Here is a 20,504-nt window from a genome sequence, read left to right on the forward strand (position 1 = left end):
TGTAGAAAAATCAATACTGTCATAGAAGAAAATAAGGTTGATCAACCCACTGATGTGTCTGGAAAACAGATGAACGTATCTCAGCTAGAACCTGATTTCTTCATTTTTGGATTTGATTAGATGCACTTTTACAGATACATTTGGCAGTGACATTAATGATAAGCCCCATTTTCTTAGAAAATATTTGACTCTGACATATTTGTGTTTGGCTCTCTCTTAAATTACTTCCAAGTCTATCTTTCCCAGTCTTTCAATCTCACTTGAATTTTTCATTTTCATTCTGTCGCAACAGCAGATGATTTGAAAAACTGGCGGGAGCAGAAAGACTGAGAGGTAAGTGGAGTCAGTATACAGCACAGAAAGTCAGTGTGAAGAAAATAGTCTATATTTACAGTAGCTCTGCATTAGACCGGCTGGCATCTCACACCAGAGTGACTGAAGGGGAACATCACTCACAGTAGCTCCTCTTTTAGACTTGTATTTGAATAAGAGGCTTCCCCATTCACTCTCAGATTTCTGTCTCTCTCTCTGTACTGTCAGAAATGACAATCTGGTGATGAGCAACTTGTCTGCACCCTCAAGACAAATACACATCAACACCACAAAATCTGATCTTTAACTCCTTCAGCAATGACAAGCTCTTGGTGTCGATCCAGAATGCTCACCCCGTGTCACCTTGCTCTTAAAAATCACTGGTGAAAGTGAACTTTCCCTGGTGTGCTTTAAGGTAATGGCAGCCAGTTTGCTTGAGGGTATTCATCCTTTAAAAAATGCCTGCTGGTTGCTAAATACTTGCCTCAGCAGAAAATGCTGGTTTACTGTGTCACACATTGACATCCTCTGGCAAAACTTTATGAACCACCCTGGAACGTGCTCTGGGCTTGAAACCAGCCACCATTGCCATTGGTGTGTGCCACGTGGACTATTCCAAGAACCTCAACCCAAATATCTCTGACACTGAGCTACGAGAGCAAGGCTTTCACTTACCCATTTTCCCTAATAGCGCATTTTTTTCCTGGCCTCACTACCATTTACTTAACCCCTTCACTGCCTGGTTTCTGCACTGTGAGGCAGAAGGTTTGGTGAAAAAACACACACAAAACCTTTTCATCTTTCTGATCCGTGCGATTCTGCAAACTCATTTGTGCGTTATGACACGGCCTCTGTGAAAACTATGACAACTTTCTACTTTATTTTTACAATAATGGGTATTTTGGACTTGCAGAGGTGGGAGTTGAGACTTTTACAGGAAATTGCATATTAACGTTGCAGATAGATTCCATCTCAGATCTGGATCAGAGAAACCTGGTATGCATGATAACCTTTGAATTACATTTCTAGTGCGTCATCACTTTCCTTGCGAAACTATGCAGTTTGAGCTCCCATTAGATAGCCGGCTTGTTTTTTTTTTCCAGCAACATTTTAGCGCTGAGATCTTTCTCACCACTGAGTGAATTTTGATTTTAAATGAGTGTAACAGTCATGGCAGTGAGACTGTCAGCGAGTGCAGCAGAGCTATGATGGTTCAGATTATGATTCAGACTTTAAGTGATCAAGCTGGTGACACGCTATATTTTCATTGTCAACAAGTGCTATGAAAAGACCAAAACCGAGCATGAGTTAATGCTACTAACAGGTATCATATGTGTTTCCAAAGCTTGATATATTTGTCTACAGCCATATTTATCTTTACCACAGTCTAAAAACGATGAATGGCTTACAAATCAGCCACATATTTGCATGGGGAGACGTGTTTCTTCATTAACAAGATATAGTATTGCTGCCGGCAATAGTCTGCTCCTCATATCATGGCTGAACCTGTGTTCTGTAATATATATATAACAAATAAAGGTGACATTTGCTGGAACCTACAATTTCCCAGCTGTTAATAGAAAGGTAAAGGAAAGAAAATTTAACTACGTATTTGTGAGAGGTGTAGTAAGAAGGAATGTGTTTGGGGCCACAGGCAAAGCAATGAAAGTCAAAAAGTACAACAGCAACCACATATACCGGTATGAACACTGGCCTCTTTTAAAATGCATGCAGCTGATATTTTATACTATAATGTAGGTTTATGGGCTTTATGTTAATACTGGCAGTAACTGTAAGGGGATGTCCATTGACCCTCGTGCATAATCAACAGTGGTGTACAAGGGATTTATTTATGAAACAGAACAATTTTACACTAATGCTTGTAGAAAATGTATATCTAACAACACAAGTATACAAAAGAAACATTTACATTTTGTGCATTGCAAACTCTCAACAAAATGAACAAGATGGAAACCAAACATGGAAGAACACTAATGCTATACAGACGAATGACAACGATGTCAGTCACACAGTCACACTTTGTTTTTAGACACCTTCATATGGATCCTTTTCAACCAGCACTATAAAGTTTCACAACATCCATAAGTGATACTAAAATATGAATGAAAAAAAAAAGTAAAAATGCTTTCGCGGCTGACTGTTGAACCTCAGACTCTCAGGTGTTGCAGCACTCGGCGCTTGGTCAATAACATTCAGTTTGCCGAGAATCAAGTACGTAAACTGCAATTCCATTCATTTTAATACCGTTTAAATTCATGTTACTACCTTGATTTACTTTCTTTTTTTGTTTGTTTATGAATTACAAGTAAAAGAAAGGAGAAAATGGAGCTCAATTTGCATCCAATTTGACCATTTACAAGCTCCAATGAACACAGAAAAAAAATAAGTACCAAAGCGATACATCACTTCGAGGACAATGAGGCCGTGTCTGGACAGCTAAGTAAATAAACCTCCAGAATTAACTTTCTCTGGCAGCTACTAACACCTACATACATCTGCGAACATCTGCCGTGTTCATGTATATAATTATTTAAAAGCAGCTGGTGTTCATCTTTATGCTTCAGTTTATCTGAAAGGTCTGGAAAAATGAACAAGTAAATGAGTGCACAACAACACGACGAACCTTGCGATACTATGATGTGTTATCTCGACGTTTGTGATATTCAATTATACGTTTTGTCAGTGTAAACAAATAAATAATTATTTACAAACTAGCAAAAATGCAAACAAACGAAAACAAGCAGAGCATAAATAATTTACAAAAGGAATTATAGTACAGACTTAGTATAAACATCTTTGGCACTTACTAAAATGGCTTATTTCAATTGTTCACTCAAGTTCTCCATAAAGAAAAAAAAACATGAGGAGAAATAGTAATGGATGATTATGCTTTGGTTACAGTTTATGTTTGTCAGACACTGTATGATCAGTTGTTCAGAAAACAAAAGGTTAAAGATAGAGAACAACCGAGTCGCTGTAGGAAATCACATACAGCGTGTAAGTGGTTGTACAATAAATCTGACAATGTAAAATAGGTACACTAGTTATAATTAGATAGGCTTTTTAGGCTTCTTGGGCTTTTTAAACATGTCTCCTCTCTCTCAGTTTCTGTTTCTCAGTTTGGGAGATGTAGAAAAGTCATCAGGAAAACTCAAATCTGCCACGGTTTCTCCTCCAGTGGATGGATTAAGGCAAAACATGGAAGTATGCAAAGTCTCATTTACATTGAAATGGATTCAGCGATGACATGATGTTTACTTGGAGAGATTCTTGTCTTTTGCCCTCTGATGTTTTTCTGCCCGACTTGATTCAGTTATCTGCGGAAAGATTGAGAAAATAGCTTCCATTACCGCCCATTTATAATCAAAACTAGGACACTCGATGAGATTCATGGTCGAAAGTGCCAGAGTGCAGCAACAACACGTGCATTGTGTGCATCAAAAAGCGTGTCTTCGGTAATGTGGCTGTGATTGTGAAAAGCCTGCAGGCTCTTTTTCCACTGTTTAGCACTGAGCAGAAGATCTGAAGTCCTTGGACCAACACACAAGGCCTTTCACAATGCATCTGGGGCATTGCACATGGGCAAGCTGACAAGCAGAAACATAACATGACAAAATCTTTGCCTTGCTTCAGCCAACACACAGCGCATAACTTCTCTTCATCATTACCTTGTGAACACTATTGGAAACTCCGGCTTATCTAAAGTTTAAAAAAATACATGTTGAAGGATTACTGTCTTTATGGACATTATAAAACACGGAGAATGCTTTCTCCTCCGTCCTGTAATCTTTGTATTGTATATGCACTGACATGTGGACCACCTTACATCCACATATGCTGTACATGGACAGTGCAATCACACGCACATGTGTACTGCATGGATTCCTTGAACACCTGTACGTATTTTTAGACTGTGTATAAAAGATGAATGTAGCAACAGTGGTCTCAACCATTGGTTGGTGGACTACCTTTTTTTGAAGTTAGTAGATACAGCCATCTTGATCTTTAGAAAGTTGGATCTTACTGAAAATTCAAGGACACTATGCCCATACAGTAGTGACTTATCAATCACAAGGCAGCCATGCCCGAATGCATATCCTGTATTGTTGGTTATTTTATTCTAAATGGGACCAAAGTTCACAATATCAATATCATGATGTGTTGAAGGAGATTTGAAAGTAGCAATTGACACCATAAACACATTAGGAACATTATTACTGAGGTAAAAAAATCAAGGGAGAAGTAGGGTCATTTTCTCATAGACTTCTATGCAATTGTACTTCTTTTACAACCAGATGAGTTTCCCCCTGCTGGACACCAGAAAGATCGCAAGTTTCCGTCACTAGGCTTCACTTTTCAGACATAACAGCTCTATCTTTTATAAACAGCCTATGGCATTGATGTGTAATTACTGAGGTGGATTCATGAAGTACAAATTACAACACTGAATTTATTTTTGTTTGAGTATGTAGGACAATATTTTTTTTTGTAATTCAAAATGTCTGTATGTCTGCATTTATTAGAAAAATAGAAAACAGAAAAGTTTGATTTAGCATCCCAGATCTACAAAAAAGTTTATTTTGTTCTAATTTAACTGAGCCTTATTCATTAGCCAAATCTAAATCCTCCCTCAAATGAACAAATTTTAAAGTATGATCCCATCACTGATATTAATTATGAAGAACTTCTTCCAAAGCAAAGTCAGTGCTGCTCTCTACACTGTCTAAACATGTTGACAGCTGCTATTGTTGGTCTACTAAGGTTGTGTGCATGTTACGCTTCACATGCTCATACATAAACACACGTGTGCATGTTTTCTGCAACCAAACAGAAACATTTGTGGTTCTATCTTTAAAGTAAAGTGTTTGTACTAACCTCTGCACTCATATTTGAGGTCGGAGAAGAACACCAACTCTTGTGAGAAGACAAACAAGCCTAACCTTCCCCCGGCAAAAGTCTTGTCATAAACTGGTCCTGAGTCAGCCATGATCTGTTTACCTTCATAGACCACAACCCTGCAAAATACAAGACAGACATAAACTTTTCAATGTGTTAAGATTATTGTGTTTGCTGATGTATAATGCATTCTGTCACTATATTCACTGATATGAATATAAGCATATATCTATATCTCAGTATCAAATATTATTGTGCAACTATCGCCTCTAAGAAACAGAAATAAATGTCTTTCTTCTGGTCAACTTGATGTCTTACCTTATAAAACCAGTCTTTGGTCTATGGATGAGATGCCACCTGTAAGCTGTGTAATCCTTCCATCCAATGTTTTTGGGGTCGTGCCAGAGAGTACGCACCTACATGAAAAAGTTAACAATAATTAATATTAATACTTCCTGTAAAACAGACCACACAGCGTTTAACCTCACCTGTCCTGGGGTGTTGCCTGTGTGCCACAAAGCATTCCTGAGGTTTTCTCCTGTGCCAGTGGTTGAGTTGACGACTTTGAGCGAAACGCCAGAGATGCCAAAGGCCTTGGAGGGCTTGTCCTCCCAGTAAGTCTGTGTGATCTGCTTCCACATCACGACATAAAAGCGCCCACTCGACTGGTAGCCGAACACAAAGCCTGCATAGTCGTCATCTCTGTCTGTGTTCACGTACATCGTTCCACTGAAGTCCACAGAATTGAACTCATCAAAACCTGTCACAGTGTGAAAAAAACAGCATGACACATGAGGCTCTGTGCAGTCAGACGGAGTTGCAGAACTTTCAAATGAACATGAAATGGCTCTTAAAGAAGACAGTAAATATATGTGCGCTGCTCACCGACTGCAATGCCTGGGTCAGAGTTGGCTGTCTGAACCAGCTCTTTGCCCTGGTGTCTGACCACCCAGTTGGGATCAATCTGAGTGGTTCCCTTAGGATCCAAGTGGACCATCTGAAACTTCCTGAAGTCTGTCACACTGATGGCATTATTCTCCGGACACACATCAAGAATATCTGGGATGTTGTCATTGTCAAAGTCATCTTTGCAGGCATCCCCTCTTCCATCACCTGTTTAAATACAAAAAAAAAAAAAAAAGTTGAATCCCAAGTAGTTCCTGGGTCGACTCCTTTTTCACTGTGATTTAAAGTCATGCAGCTTATGGAAACAAATTGCTAGCCATAGAGGAAAAATACAGCCTGCAGTTCAGCCTAGTTCGTCTAAAATGTCCCAGAATTTTTGCCTCGACTCTTGAGTATGGCTGAGTTGCTAATGACTTCATAGTTGCAGTAAGGAGAGCAGCATTTTTAGTTTGTTTTTACATAATCCAGTATTTATTTTTTAGCTAATTTTAAAACAAGACAGGTAGAATAAAGTCATTTTGATGAAATACTGATGAAAATCCGATGCTTTTTTTTTTTTTTTTTTTTTTTATAAATTATTTCTGACTCTGATAAATGCTCTAATTTTGTAGATTTTTTAAAAAGATTGCCACCCCTCTGCCAGTTTTGGAGTAAAGAAGATTAAATTAGAAATGTATGACATGAACTACATTTTCTTTCCTATTTTTCCATGGACCGGAAAACATGATCTTTTCTATGGCAGCTAACGTGAGTGTCATGATACTTCCACTGCAGTGATTGTTGAGGAGCTATTCCAAGTTAATATTAAAAATGATTGGAAAATATAGTAGTTTCTCACAGGAAACTGGCTTTTACGTCTTTGCCAAGTCCTTTAAAGCATATAGCCATCTTTTTATGCTGGGACAACTTCCACTGATACTTGTAACTATCTGAAGCTTGAAGTCTGCTCGAGTCTGCCCAAAATTCAGGCTGGGAACTGACGATGGAAACGATGCCAATGGCTAATGAGGGCCACTGCATGGGAGTAGCTGGCTGCTGTCTGTCACCATCTTTGTTATTGCACAAGGAGCTCAAATGATTCTATCAAATAAACACTATCTGACAAGCTGTAGAGAGTGTGACAGCGTCAGCGTCCAGAGCCTTCCTCCTTTGCGGTCTGTTTCCAGTTACAGACAGCTGTACAAACTCCAGGTAACCCTGTTGAAATTGGGCACTGTGGATTAATCACGAGTAAAAGCTTAAAGGAAATAAAAACTTCACAGCCTGGCGGGTGTCCTCCTAGGCGTCTCACTGAAGTCATGCAGAATGACATCACCTTTGCCAACCCAGTCGTTGACTCTTTCCACAGCCACCATATTTCACACCTGCTGCAGTGAAACTAATTGCTAACTCTGAAAGCATCTGGGAGAAGGCGGCATGGCGAAGCCAGATTGGAACATCACTCAGTAATGAGTGCAAAGAGTGAGTGCTTGGAGTCCGTGGGAGAGAGACTATTTAAGCAAGCAGACAGAAAATACTGGCCAAGCTATAAATCTAGCTATAGATGATCAGTTCCCAGACTGACAAGTACAGCTGCAGTCTCAATAAATCTCTCACATCAAGCCAACTATTTAATCCAATGTGTGTGTTAACTGAGTGTGCAGGCATACAAAATGATACTACTGCAAAAATTAGGTAAATTAGGTATTGAGATCTTTTTGGCAACCTTACACTTATGCAACTCTTAACAATAATAATTTGCAGTTATGTGCATATTACTACAGTAAAAAGTGTGTTTACCTCTGGACATTTATGAATGAATGTTAAATTCTCACCATCAGAGTCTAGCTGGTCTGCATTGGGTGTTAGTCTGCAGTTGTCCTTGTCGTCAGGTATGCCGTCATTATCGTCATCGTAGTCACATGCGTCTCCTTTGCCGTCCTTATCATGGTCAGCCTGGTTGGCATTGGCCACATATGGACAGTTGTCTAGATTGTTCTGATGACCATCCTCATCGATGTCCTGGTTATTGTCACACTGATCACCAACGAGGTCATTGTCTACGTCCGTCTGATGGACAAATACAAATGTTACAGGATCGAACTTTATGAAGTGACAGTACTGGAACGTGTCATTTGGAGTGTAGTATTCTACCTGGTCAGGGTTGTGCAGCAATGGACAATTATCACACTGGTCTCCAACTCCATCCATGTCAGTGTCCTTCTGGTCAGTGTTGTACACATAGGGGCAGTTGTCATTTTCATTCAAAATTTCTGAGGAAAATAAAAGTAGAATTTAGGGTTTACATGTAATAATTAGCTAAAATACATGGACTTATTACAGTATTTTATGAATTTAAGCTTGGCTATTGTACCATCTCCATCGATGTCGACTGCGCAGGCATCCCCTTCTCCGTTGTGGTCAGTGTCTATCTGAGCAGGGTTGTGTTCATAAGGACAGTTGTCACAGCGGTCGCCGACTTCATCTTTGTCAAAGTCAAACTGACGAGGATTGTAAAGGAGGGCACAGTTGTCCTGTGACAGAAAATACATGTTTGTTATGAAACTGTTTTTATTGTGAAGTTCAGTGAAAAACAATCAACCAACAACTCCAACAGACTTTAAAAAATGAGATCTCAAACAGTGCCATATAATGACATTTGGCTTCAAATTGCAGCTTAAGTACTACAGTAGGTACAGCGCTGGAAATTGCAATAAAAGCAGCCCATTATCTGGCAAATTACACACTTATAAGGTATTTGTAAGTTTATCCCTTAGAAAATCCCAGTCAGACTATAAAACCCCTGAGCCTGAACATGCCAGTGTTTTAATTTGCACAGTTTAATGGGATACCTCAGCTGTCTTATCTGAAGAGCAACCAGACACTAGTGAAGCTCTGACTCATATTGAGCTTCAGCATATCTGGCACTGAACTGGAAACACTAAACAAGAAATTGAGGGTACTTTCCCCTTACAGTTATAACACACTTATGTCACATTATGTGAAACAACTTTCAGACTTTCTATTTTTTTATACAATAATGGACAAAAAACATCTCTGATTCTTCAGTTTTGTCAAGTTATCCAATTAAAAGATGACCTTTAACTAGAATTAAACTAAACTTTGCCTCTAGTTGGTGCCCATTGGAACTTTCAAGGCAGTTCCAATGGGTAACATTGTTTTTTTGTGATGCATTGTGTTCATTTTTTATGGATGCCATCGATTGGTTAGTGCAAATTAAAAATTCTCCTACCCTTTCGTCCAGAATTCCATCGTTATCATCATCCTTGTCACAAGCATCTCCTTGACCGTCTTTGTCAAAGTCTTCTTGTCCAGAGTTGGGAAGGCTTGGGCAGTTATCCTGAAATATTAGCAGGATGTTCATGAGTTTCTACTTTTTACTGTGGAAGATACACTGCAAGATAGGCTACAATAAATGTGTGGGAAGTTCAGTAGGAATACCTTCTTGCAGTGATAAGTGGCGTTGGCACCACACACAAGGTTCTGATTGGGCCAGCCATCCAAGTCTGAGTCTTCGCCACAAATGAAGCCATCTCCAGCATAACCAGTTCTGCACTCACATTTGTACATTGGGTCACTGAAATGACTGATGTAGATGCATTCGGCATATTTGTGACAGTTGTGGGTCTTGTCCTTGCATGGGTTCTCTGGTTCGCACACCTAAAGAAACAAAGAGGGCAGGGGGAGCTGTATTATGAGATCCGTTACTACATCCAGCAACAGCCAAAATGGGTTTGACCTGCGTGAAAAAGATAAAAGATGGCCCTCCTCACAGCATTTTGAGAGCTTTTGATAGCATGTTCAAGTGCTACTACTCCTAGCAGCTCTCTTTTTGGAAGGCCCCTCCAAGCTGAGGGCTACTTCAGATCAAAGTGAAGGTTTAAGGGAGAGGTTTTGGACAAAGCCAAAGTGTGGGGGACTTCTGGGCACGCTTGACTTTATGAGATCCCACTAAATGCATCATACATCCCACTATGACCCACTGTTACCCCTTTATTGCTGCACGAGGTATTCACAGCTGCCACTCATTACTGAAGGATGAACCTAACTCCAGCTTGGATGCCACTCCATGAGCTCACAGAGCCAAAAGTGATGGCAAGAGCAGGCCTTTGATCAAAACGGTGAAATGGAGCCTCTTAATGCCAGCAATGAGATAATTCCCTTTTTCCCAAATCAATTTGTAAAAGTGGGGCATCGCATCACAGGCAGGCAGCTGTAGAGGCCAAAGAGTAGCAAAATGCCACACGAGGGATGTTATGCAAGTGGTGGTCAAGTTTGTCCATTTTCCAGGGATTAGACAAGAGGGAGGAGAACAGTTGTGCTCCAATCAAGTAGCACTCATGACAAGGGTGGGGAAGTAGGAATAAAAAGGGAAAAAAACACACATTTATTCAACATCTATTCAACATCCACAGTTAAAATACAGTATAAAGAACTGTCTGATCTTACAATGAAAGTACCAAAGATGTGCAACATATGTTTGTTGTTAAGAGTGACCACATTCTCCTCCCACTCCTGCTGCTTGCTGATATTGGGTCAAGGTGAGTTACATTCATATATGGTGGCCACCAGCCTCCTTTCCAACAATGTGTGAACACACTTACTGCAACAATGAGGCGTATAAATCACTTGATCTGCTGCTTCAATCATTCATGAATTTGGACCTGACATACAAACGCAGCTACCTTTGCAAACCCCTCTTGAGCTAAAGGTCCACATCCTTTATTTCTTCAAGACAACCACTGTTTGAATGGCATCCTACCAGGGGAGAGTAACATCAACTTACTTGTTTTTTCATCTTGGCATCCTCCACCCCCATACCGTACGGGTGGGTGCCCTTATAACGCTTTGGACAAGGCAGACAGTGGAAACCTGGATCGGTGTTGATGCAGCGCTGAGTTCCACTCACTTTGTAGCAAACATCAGGCACCATGTCACACTAGAGGAGGAAAAGAAAAACAAATCAGCAAAATTTAAAACAAATAATTACACGAATGGAGTGTCAAATACAAGTAAGGGCTTTGCATGTCAAAAAAACAGCAACTTTTACCTCATTAATGTCTTCACAATGGGTACCATTTCCACGAAAACCAGCAGGACATGGGCCACACTCCCAGGATCCATCTGGAGAACTGCTGCAATCCACTCCCCCAAAGCAGGGGTTGGACAAACAGCCATCTGTGAGGCATTTAGACATCAAGAATGGATACAAACAAAGGAATCTGATGTAAACATTGACATATCTGTATAGTGTGTCTCCAAATGATGTAATTTTAATGATTTTTAAAAAAAATCTCAACTTAATGCCTTATGATCAAGCCCCACCAGCTCTGCATTTGACTTCACAAAGACTATAAAGAGTAGATTCACCAATATCACACAAAACCTTTTTTTTCCATGAAGTCATGCAAAAAGCTTTGGTTTTATTTGCCTAAGTTTTGGATTTTTGCCTCCACTTCGATACAGTTGAGGTAAATAGTATGGTACTGGTTATTGTTTGTGGTACAACATCTCATTCCAGAAACGAGATCTGTTACTAATGAGGAGTGAATGAGAAAATACATTCTTTTCAGTAACACGTGAGCTAAGTCTTTATAGCCCGCATTTGTTCAAAAATATGTAGTAAACTTAGAGTAACAAGAGTCCACAGGCATGTTTGCTGAGCCACATAGGGGCTGCAATGCATTCTTACAATGATAATATGATAATGATATTCACATTCCGCATCCTACTTTAGTGTGTGACAACAATAGCTGGGGGTGATGGGGGTGTAATTAGTCTTGCATGTTAATAAGTTCAACTGAAGGGCACAAAAGCAAACCCTACAGTGGCACTACAGCAAAAGATCACCATGAATGTCTGTACAAATTTCATTACAATGCTTCAAGCTTTTTTTTCTTTTTGAGTTTGTCACTTTCATAGCTAAAAACATAATGCAAAATCAACCGATACTCACCAATGGGACACTCAATTGTGTTGCAGCTGTCTCTGTCGATGGCTTCCCCGATGCATTTCTTGCCGCCGTGCTGAGGCTGAGGGCTGTTGCACTCACGCGTACGAGTTTTGCTTCCACCTCGACATGTTGCTGAGCAGGTTGCCCACGGAGACCACGGCCCCCAACCCCCATCGACTAAAAACAAACAGAGATACATGCGCGGTTATTAATCTTTGACATCAACTCTTCGCTTCTAAAGACGCATTAAAAAGCACAAAATCTGAAGTAAAAACAGCCTCAGAGTCAGAAGCCTGGAACTTAATACTTGAAGCGAAAACATACTGAGCTGATTTGGGTCAACATTTCCTGAAAGACTGACAGGAGGCCAGTCCAAAACACATGGAGAATGTTGCCTTAGGGGAGATGTGAGACATGAGGAAGTCTGGCATTTGGACAGAGGCTCTAGCTGCCGTAAAGGGGATGCTGCTTCTGAGTGTTTGTCTCACGTGCTGAAACACTCACTGGGACACGGCTGGGCAGTGCAGCGCTGAGTCTCTCGCCCGCTTCCCTCGCAGTCTTTGCCCCCCAGCTGTGGCACGGGAGCATTGCAGTGGCGTATCCTGGTGATCTGTCCTTCTCCGCAGGTCACCGAGCACGACGACCACGGCGACCACAAGCTCCACCCTCCGTCCTGGCGAACTGGGTATCAAACATCAAACATATCAGGCAGAGATCACCCAAACACACGTCACATATTATCCTCTACATTTCCATTCAGCCAAATAGTTACAGACGTGTATAATTTGCAAGGGTAAAAAGAAAGCGGTCACCACATTTTCTACAAGTAAACACTATGTGATGTTGGCGACGACGGCTCACTTTCAAAGATGTTCTAAGATGCTCGTGCCAGTATTTATGTCACTGTGGGTAAACTATCTCCCAGTGGTTAGACTGATTCAGTCACTCACACAGATGCAGTGTAACGTTAGCTGCAAGCAATAACACATGCTTATCCCAAAACCTATCAAATACCCAATCTTTCAGTTTCGGTATCCAGCACAAATCTAGTGAAAATCACCACACCTCATATATAGCACATCCAGTTCAAATTCATTAATATTTTATATTTTTGCATGGAAGGCATTAGTGAGTCACTGCACTGTGGAACACCCTCTCGGCCAGTGATTTATTTGGAATTAGCTCTGACTGGGCACACCCTGCAACCCGACCATGCGATCCAGCTCTTCACTCAAATTCAGCCACACTCGGATGGATCCAGATTTATGAAGGCATGAACTCGGTCTTTTGCACTTTGGAGGTTCTCATCTCATTTTTAACTCAGTGCTGAGATTTTCCACTGTTCCATCATGGTCCTCCCTCCCGCTTGTCATACTGCTGCTAGTTTCAGGTTACTCGAAAACTCACACTTTGATAAAGATAAAATTGCAGGCAGTTGCTACTGGGAGATCAAGTATGAGATACGTTTTTCGACAAATATCCTCACCCCGGCTGTCACATTTGCCCAGGCTGCACTTGCGAGTCTGGATTGAAGCTCCGGTGCAGGGGTTGCTGGTTGCGTCACATGACCGACCCCTCTGTTGAGTTCCTATCCCACAGGTGACTGTGCACTCCGTCCACTCTGACCAAGGGGACCAGCCATCCTCAACCGCTATAGCTGTAAGAAACAAATGCAACATTTTGTGCCAAGAAACACTCCCACATCTACTCATTCAATGGAACAGTAAAAGTACTGTAAAAAGATCACAACTGCAGTTATTCCGCTTTATGTCCGCCTGTTTATCGCATGACGTCATCTGAAGAACCCACAGTAGCCGTGAGTGTCTACCAATAAATATGCGGTTTGCTCCCAAAGACAAACTGGCTGCAACAGTCCTGTGGTATTAAAGTTTAATATACACGGAATATTGTTTTTTTTATGGCATATTGTGCCATTAATTTAAAACAGCATGCATGCATAAAATTGTGTACGTGTTTGTAATTGTGTTTATGTGCCGAGGAGGTTCGGACTACTTACGCAGACACACAGGGCAACACTCGCCGTCGAGAAACGAGGGGCTGGCACAGGCCACTGGGGGGCATGTAATCTGGTGACACACAATCTTGGACTCCTGCCATCAGGTAATATTAGAGATATATCAGAGTCATTGATATCCACAGTAAATCTGCAAATACTCCCACGTGATTTTGCATTACCTGACAGGTACATTTAGTGCAGCTGTCTACAACCCAGTCTTCCTTATCATCAAACAGGCGGCCATCCTGCCAGCACATGTTTTTCTCTTTAGAGTCCTTCATCCTCCCAAGGGCCTCCTTCATGACCGTGTTCTCCTCTGTCTGAACATAGAACAGCAGACAGATATGCATTGAGAGAGGAGATCAGTCAGAAATGATTAGGACGTTCTCAGGATAAAGGTATATCGCCACTAGCGGTGAGAAAGGCACACCTGCTGACAAGCTGATTCTTTTAAGAGAACATGTGTGAGGTTACTTTTCACCAGGTGGTAAGAGGAAGAGTCGATTCTGCTTCTGTAGAGCAGAGACCCTGTTGAGCTGTTTTAACTTTAAAAACATCCATACAAAATATTACTTTTGTTTAACATCAGTCAACTTAATGGACAAACAATACATCTTTCCAACTCAGTGATGCCCTGAGGTGCAGACCTTAGTACTACAAGATGATCCTTCTTTCTAATCACCTCATTAGGCAAAGCCTCAGAGAAAAGAAGCTACTCAATTTTACAAACAAGAATTCTTTGCTTCTCATTACACTAAACTTTCTTCTGCTTCTCGGAAATCAGCCCACTGAAAAGTGCTGCTTGGTTACGCACATTACAACCTTCAGCCCAATTGGAGACCAGGGAATCTCTGGCTGGACTCAACGCTTGGGAACTGTCAGTCGATAAACTGCTGCCAAAGATTTGTGTGTATGTGTGTGCGTGCGTCCTCCTGTTTTAAGACGTAGACAGCAGTGTGCAGCACTAGAATCTAAGACACCACTCGGTCTGGAAGAGCCTCAGGGACCCTTCTCATACCAGCTGCTTTTTTTCCCCCCCAGGTTCATGCCCAGACTCTCTTATTGCTGGGAGGCTCCCAGAGGAAACACATGGGCTGTTTAAACAAAGCCAGACATTAAACTGGACCCCATCACTGCCAGGGGAACACTTCCTATATCCACATGTAACATGTCATAAAATCTGTCTGAGTCACGCTGCCACAGATAGCAAGAGTCAAACGGGTTCAGCCATCACAAGTGACTCTATAAACAGTCCTGCGGCTACTTACTGTTTGCTTTCAAACCAATGTAGGTTACCTAGTAACCTAATTCAAACCTCTTACCTTCTGGCTGCCGCTCTGAGGACCGTATCATTTATTTTCCTAAAATACCAATTTTCTCCAAATGGTCTTCGTTCACACAAAGACAGTTAGTTTTACATTCAGCACTAAAACTGGCCAGTTAAAGCGCAGCAAAGCAGATGGTAGCTTCTCTGAGGCAAACACAAGTCAGGATTATGTTGATTTACACACAGTAAGAGCGATTCAGTCAAGTTTCCACATTTGTCACTACTTACCACTTTTTGCAAGCCATCAATAAGGTTGCTGACGACAACGCGAAGGCCCTTGAGCTCCTGGAACATTGTGCTAAGTTCCTCGCAGGAACGTTCACACATTTCTGCTCCCAAGTCATCTGTCTTCTGACCTATAATGTTCGTAGTGATGGAAGGACTGACATCCACAATCTCTGTGCTCTCGCTCACAATATTGGCATCATCTGAAAAGCAAAAAAGAGATGGTTGGATTAGGAAGGCAAAGAAATGAATGAGTGACACAGACTGGTGACGGGAAACAAATTTGAGAGATATGATGGTTGAAACCAAAGATCAGGGGAAAAGATTTCTGTTTTCCTATAGTTGGCCAAAAGACCACAACAGTGCAGTAATTGCTACGTTTGTTACGTTTGCAAAACCACATGCCCAGGCAGCGGTGTTTGGTTTGAAAAATGTATTTGTTTGAAATGGTGATGGTAAAGTTTCCTCCAGAGATGACAGCAGGGTTAGCTGCTGGAGGACGGGATGCCATTGCAGAGCAGAAGTCTGGGTGTTCCTCATGTGATGAAAAAAACACACTGTTAACCATAAATCTTGCCGACCTTATAAATAAGTTGAGACTTCCAATATGAACTTAACAGACCGGTATGGCCACATGAAAGGATCACTGAGAAGCCAGTCAAACTCAAAAGTTTGATTGGCTTCAAAAGGTGATTTTTTTTTCTGGATACAAACACAACAGAAGTCAAAGTGTGTGAATATCCTTGAATCACAGCATCTATCATTCACTCCTAACACTGAGGGTTTTTATACTAGAAAGGTTGCCTTCAGTGCACATAAGCATAAGCTTCAAATACAGAGTGGTTTGAAGGGCATAATTAGGCTAAATGTTAAGTTTTCCTTGCACAATCAACAAATCTGGAGGAGGAAGTCTGGCCCAGAGTAACGTGTCTGCCAGCTGTGATCTTTGTACAACATTGACAGACAAACACACAAGTCACAGAGCAGCACAGCAGCTTTTATGGGGTGGGGTCTGCATTAAACCCTTTAAAAATAATGATTACTCACAGTCCTTCAATTTACCCCTCAATTTATTCCCCTAATTTGTATCTCTATGAACTACTGCACTTTGGTTATAATGTGGCAAACATTCTGAATGTGCGATGCCCAAAGCAAACATACAAAATACATATCAAAGCTCCATGGAATGGCTGTCACTCAGCCAAAGCACAGCGCATATCTGCAACTGGTTTGGATTTCGCTATGTAAATTGGTTAAGATTAATAGCAGATCAGGGACTCTAAATCAAAAAGGCATCCAAATTACCCAGTGATGTCCCACTGCAGCCAACCCTGTGTTTTCTTTACCCTTCAGTCTGTTGGATTCATTCAAATCTCAGGAGGGTTTCACACAGAGTGCGCGTGTGAATGCGTGCTAGCTCGCCTGTTGAAAGTATTTACACATTCTTCTCTCCCTGATAGACATTCCCCACTTTCAAAAAGTAGATCGAGTGAAGACTTTAAAAGCGAGCAAAAGCTTGGGCAATTTTAATTGCTCATTAATGTCCAACATGACAGTTTTTATGAGCGTGGGTCGTGTGGGTTTATGAGTGACTTTCAGCATTAAAGGTTCCTCCATCATAGAACCTTGTGTGGTAACGCACCAACATGCCGAAGACTCCTAGGCCTTGATGACATTTGTAAAACAAATAAACTCATTCAGCTGGAATTCCACACTGCTTGTGGCCACAGAAATACAAAAACCGCATATGGATTTGCTTTGTCACAGCAAACCAAAGACGCAGCTGTCCAGATCTGGTGACCCTTTAGGTTTGCTGCAGATGATGAGTATGTATATATTTGCTCAGATATCCGTGTCTTCTGAGTTGCAACCTCTTGGTTTGAGCCCCGCTGAGGGCCGTAAGGTCCTATTCTTCATGCGAGCAAAGCCTCAGCTGAGAAAAGCAACCCAATCAGCCAATTCATGACTTCACTGTGTGAGTGTGTGTATGTGTGTGTGTGTGTGTGCAGCTGGAAGTGGAAGCTCCCCACTCTGCAGTATAGCACTCACTTTAACTTTTCTATTTTCTTTCCCAGGGTATTATCCCAAGTCCACTGCCAATGGAAATAAATGCAAGCATCTGCATCTCCTTTTGTTCACTGTGCTCAGTGCTCGACCTCAAGCCACTGCACTGACACTGCTTAAACATGAAGTAATGGTTCGTGATGTTGCCACATCAACTCTGCAAGCTTTCTGATCCATTAAAGAAAAGAGTTAATTCATACAAAGGGAGTCAACAGAAACTGTTAAACTGCAGTTAATACTCAACAAAACACAGACACTGTGTCAGAGGATTGCATGTGAACGAGTTTCCATATCACATCTGCAAGGTATCAGGCTTGAAACAGTTTGCAAATGTAATTATTTTGACTCATCATTTAGGTAATGAAAATCACACAAAATAAATATGGTTCCCACTTATCCAGCACAGCAGGAACCTTTTGGTGAGGTCTGATTTAAACCGCCTAATGATTATTCCACAAAATTAAAAACTAAGCCCATCCTTACCTTGTTTAGTGACCTCACAGTCTCTGCTCAGGAGGACATCATCCACTGAGGTGTCAAAGATGAAACGCACATTCTGAAGAAGGCCCTGTTTGGTAAGAGAAGATGTGTTTCAATCATTGCACTCACTGCCATTATAGATTTAGGCTACTTTGATGTCTTTTAGAAGTGACATATGTCCATTTTCTCTATCTCCCTCTTCGAGCATGAGTTGGAAATTCCACAAAACACATTTACACTCCAGCATGGCAGTTTACTCTTGACCCAGTCACACACTTCCACCCTTATTTTTACACACAAGGGGAAATTTAGAGTCTAAATTTGGAGTCCTTTCCACACAGACAGACCCGGGCAACACTGACACACACTGCCAATTTTTGAAGAGATTTCTACTTTTGGAAACTGTTGTTTAAATGGACCTTTCATTATGAGCTTAGTGAGAACCACATTTTTGTTTCTAGAACCCTATGAGAGGTGGCAAATACTGCAGTTGTAGTTCCCAAATCTTGGGAAATCCTTGACTAGCTACTAAAAAAAAAGCTGTCTGTGTCTTACCCTAAAGTGGTTCTCACGGATGGATCCCTTTGCCACATACATGCGGCCTCCTTCAGCCTGCAGGTGCTCATAGAACGGCTCATCCAGGATGATGCTGTCTATCAGGCTGCAGCCCACAAACAGGTTTGCATTCTCCCCATGAATTTGAAGTGTGATATTCTTCCACTGCGAGTCAGACAGGTCCACATCCTCGAATGAAATCACGTTCTGCGAGCCGTCCACCCAGTATACCAGATCCAGAGTGTTGGCACGTCCGTTGGACACAATCTCAAACTGCCGCTGGCCATCGGGACCCTCCAGAGCAATCAGGGTGCCCCGAGAGGCACGGTCCTGACGTATGCTGGCTACAAACACAAAGCCTTCGTTGTTTTGGAACTGGCGCAGGATTTGTTTCAGTATGGCGGGGTTCACTGGGGGCAGGTGGTCAAAGCGGATGAAGCGGTAGGCAGGGGCATCTGAGTTTTGGCCCCGGAACTGTTTGGCCCCCAGAGTTTTACGCGTGATTTGGCTGATTTCAAACAAGTCGAATGATGTCTCGTCCTCCTGCTCACCATCTACGAGTCGGACAAGAGGAAATACAAATGGACAGTTACTGTACTTCAGGGGGAATAAGGAGTCAAACAACGGGCAACATGCGGACTGCAGTGTCACATTAAGAAAAACATCACTGGAGTGGATAGTTGCACAGTAAGTTATCATCTAGAACTGAGCTAATCTCAGTTATTGACATAACCACATTAAAAAATATTCATTTTTAGGCTATAATACATTTTCCACTTACCTTGAGGTAATGCTTGAAGGAAACTAAGTGATAATAGCAACAAGAAGAGACTTCTTCTGAGTATCATATCTCCTTCAAGAAACAAAGAGATGAATTTTTTATTAGCTTTTAGGATTCTTTGGACTTTTTCCAACATCCTAGGATAATCTGTTTACATTTGGGTTTGCACTATCTAGTAAATATTATGACAAAAGAGCAAAATAAATTAAAAGATGCTAGATAATAATGCCACAATGGGAGATGAAAGAATTCCACGATTTTCAATAAACTATCTGCAGCACAAAACAACATTTAAACGTTAAAGAAAAATTCCTTGTTACAAAAAAAAGTAGCATTTCAGGTGCATCTTTTTTGTCTTTTCATGCAACAGGTAAAGAATTACTCAAAGTGCATCGCTGTGAAATGTGCCTGGCACTGTCTATCCACACAGGAACACTAAAAAGGCTACTGTGCCGTTCAAGTAGCCAGACTTACCTGACGATTTCAGCTTTTATCTTTTTATCCAGCGACAAGAAAATAAAAAAGTCGGTTCAAAATCGCTAATTAGGAACTTATTTGATGATTTCAGCCGAAGTTTAGATGAATGAGAAACGGTATCTCCCGTTAAAGCCCGTGCGTAAAATGCGTAAAAGTCCACTTTGGTTCGCTACATCCACAGTCTGGAGGACCTGAGGAACAACAGTGACTGAGGCGCCCACCTCCCTCCTCCTTATATAGAGGCTCGCAGAGAGGCTGTCAATCAAAGTCTGTCGCGTCTGAGCAGTTTGTGGTGGGTTGTTAGGAGGCAGAGTTACATAATTATCTTCCGATGGCGTAATTTTCTTACCCGTGCTCACACGCGGAGGCTGGGATGGAAGGGGATTGGTGAGACCTCCCCTCCCCCCTCTGCGATGCCCACCGTTCCCTTCCTATCAAACCCACCTTCCCCGCTGTGTCTGGAGCTAATTCACTTTCACTGGTGAGGAGA

The 20,504-nt window shown here is 41.5% G+C and overlaps 1 protein-coding gene across 2 annotated transcripts; it reads right to left on the bottom strand.

Moving 5' to 3' along the window:
- Positions 1-2,143: 2,143 nt before the first annotated feature.
- Positions 2,144-20,417, bottom strand: thbs2a (thrombospondin 2a). 2 transcript variants are annotated; one of them, XM_023261782.3, is made up of 23 exons: positions 20,012-20,417; positions 19,538-19,609; positions 18,757-19,310; positions 18,205-18,289; positions 15,661-15,860; positions 14,285-14,425; positions 14,106-14,199; positions 13,575-13,745; positions 12,593-12,769; positions 12,092-12,265; positions 11,186-11,313; positions 10,922-11,074; positions 9,577-9,795; positions 9,368-9,475; positions 8,489-8,648; positions 8,269-8,387; positions 7,950-8,184; positions 6,115-6,342; positions 5,718-5,989; positions 5,548-5,645; positions 5,209-5,348; positions 4,002-4,032; positions 2,144-3,650 (listed from the first exon to the last, which is right to left on the bottom strand). In XM_023261782.3, the coding sequence occupies exons 2-23, from the start codon at positions 19,602-19,604 to the stop codon at positions 3,647-3,649; spliced, it is 3,558 nt and encodes a 1,185-aa protein (XP_023117550.2). In that variant the 5' UTR covers positions 19,605-19,609; positions 20,012-20,417; the 3' UTR covers positions 2,144-3,646. The 2 variants fall into 2 exon arrangements, with proteins under 2 accessions (XP_023117550.2, XP_054874541.1); XM_055018566.1 differs by lacking the exon at positions 4,002-4,032 and having other exon boundaries at positions 20,012-20,406.
- Positions 20,418-20,504: the final 87 nt, after the last annotated feature.

This window comes from Amphiprion ocellaris, chromosome 16, assembly GCF_022539595.1.
Source record: "Amphiprion ocellaris isolate individual 3 ecotype Okinawa chromosome 16, ASM2253959v1, whole genome shotgun sequence".
In the NCBI taxonomy this organism is placed as follows: Eukaryota; Metazoa; Chordata; class Actinopteri; family Pomacentridae; genus Amphiprion; species Amphiprion ocellaris.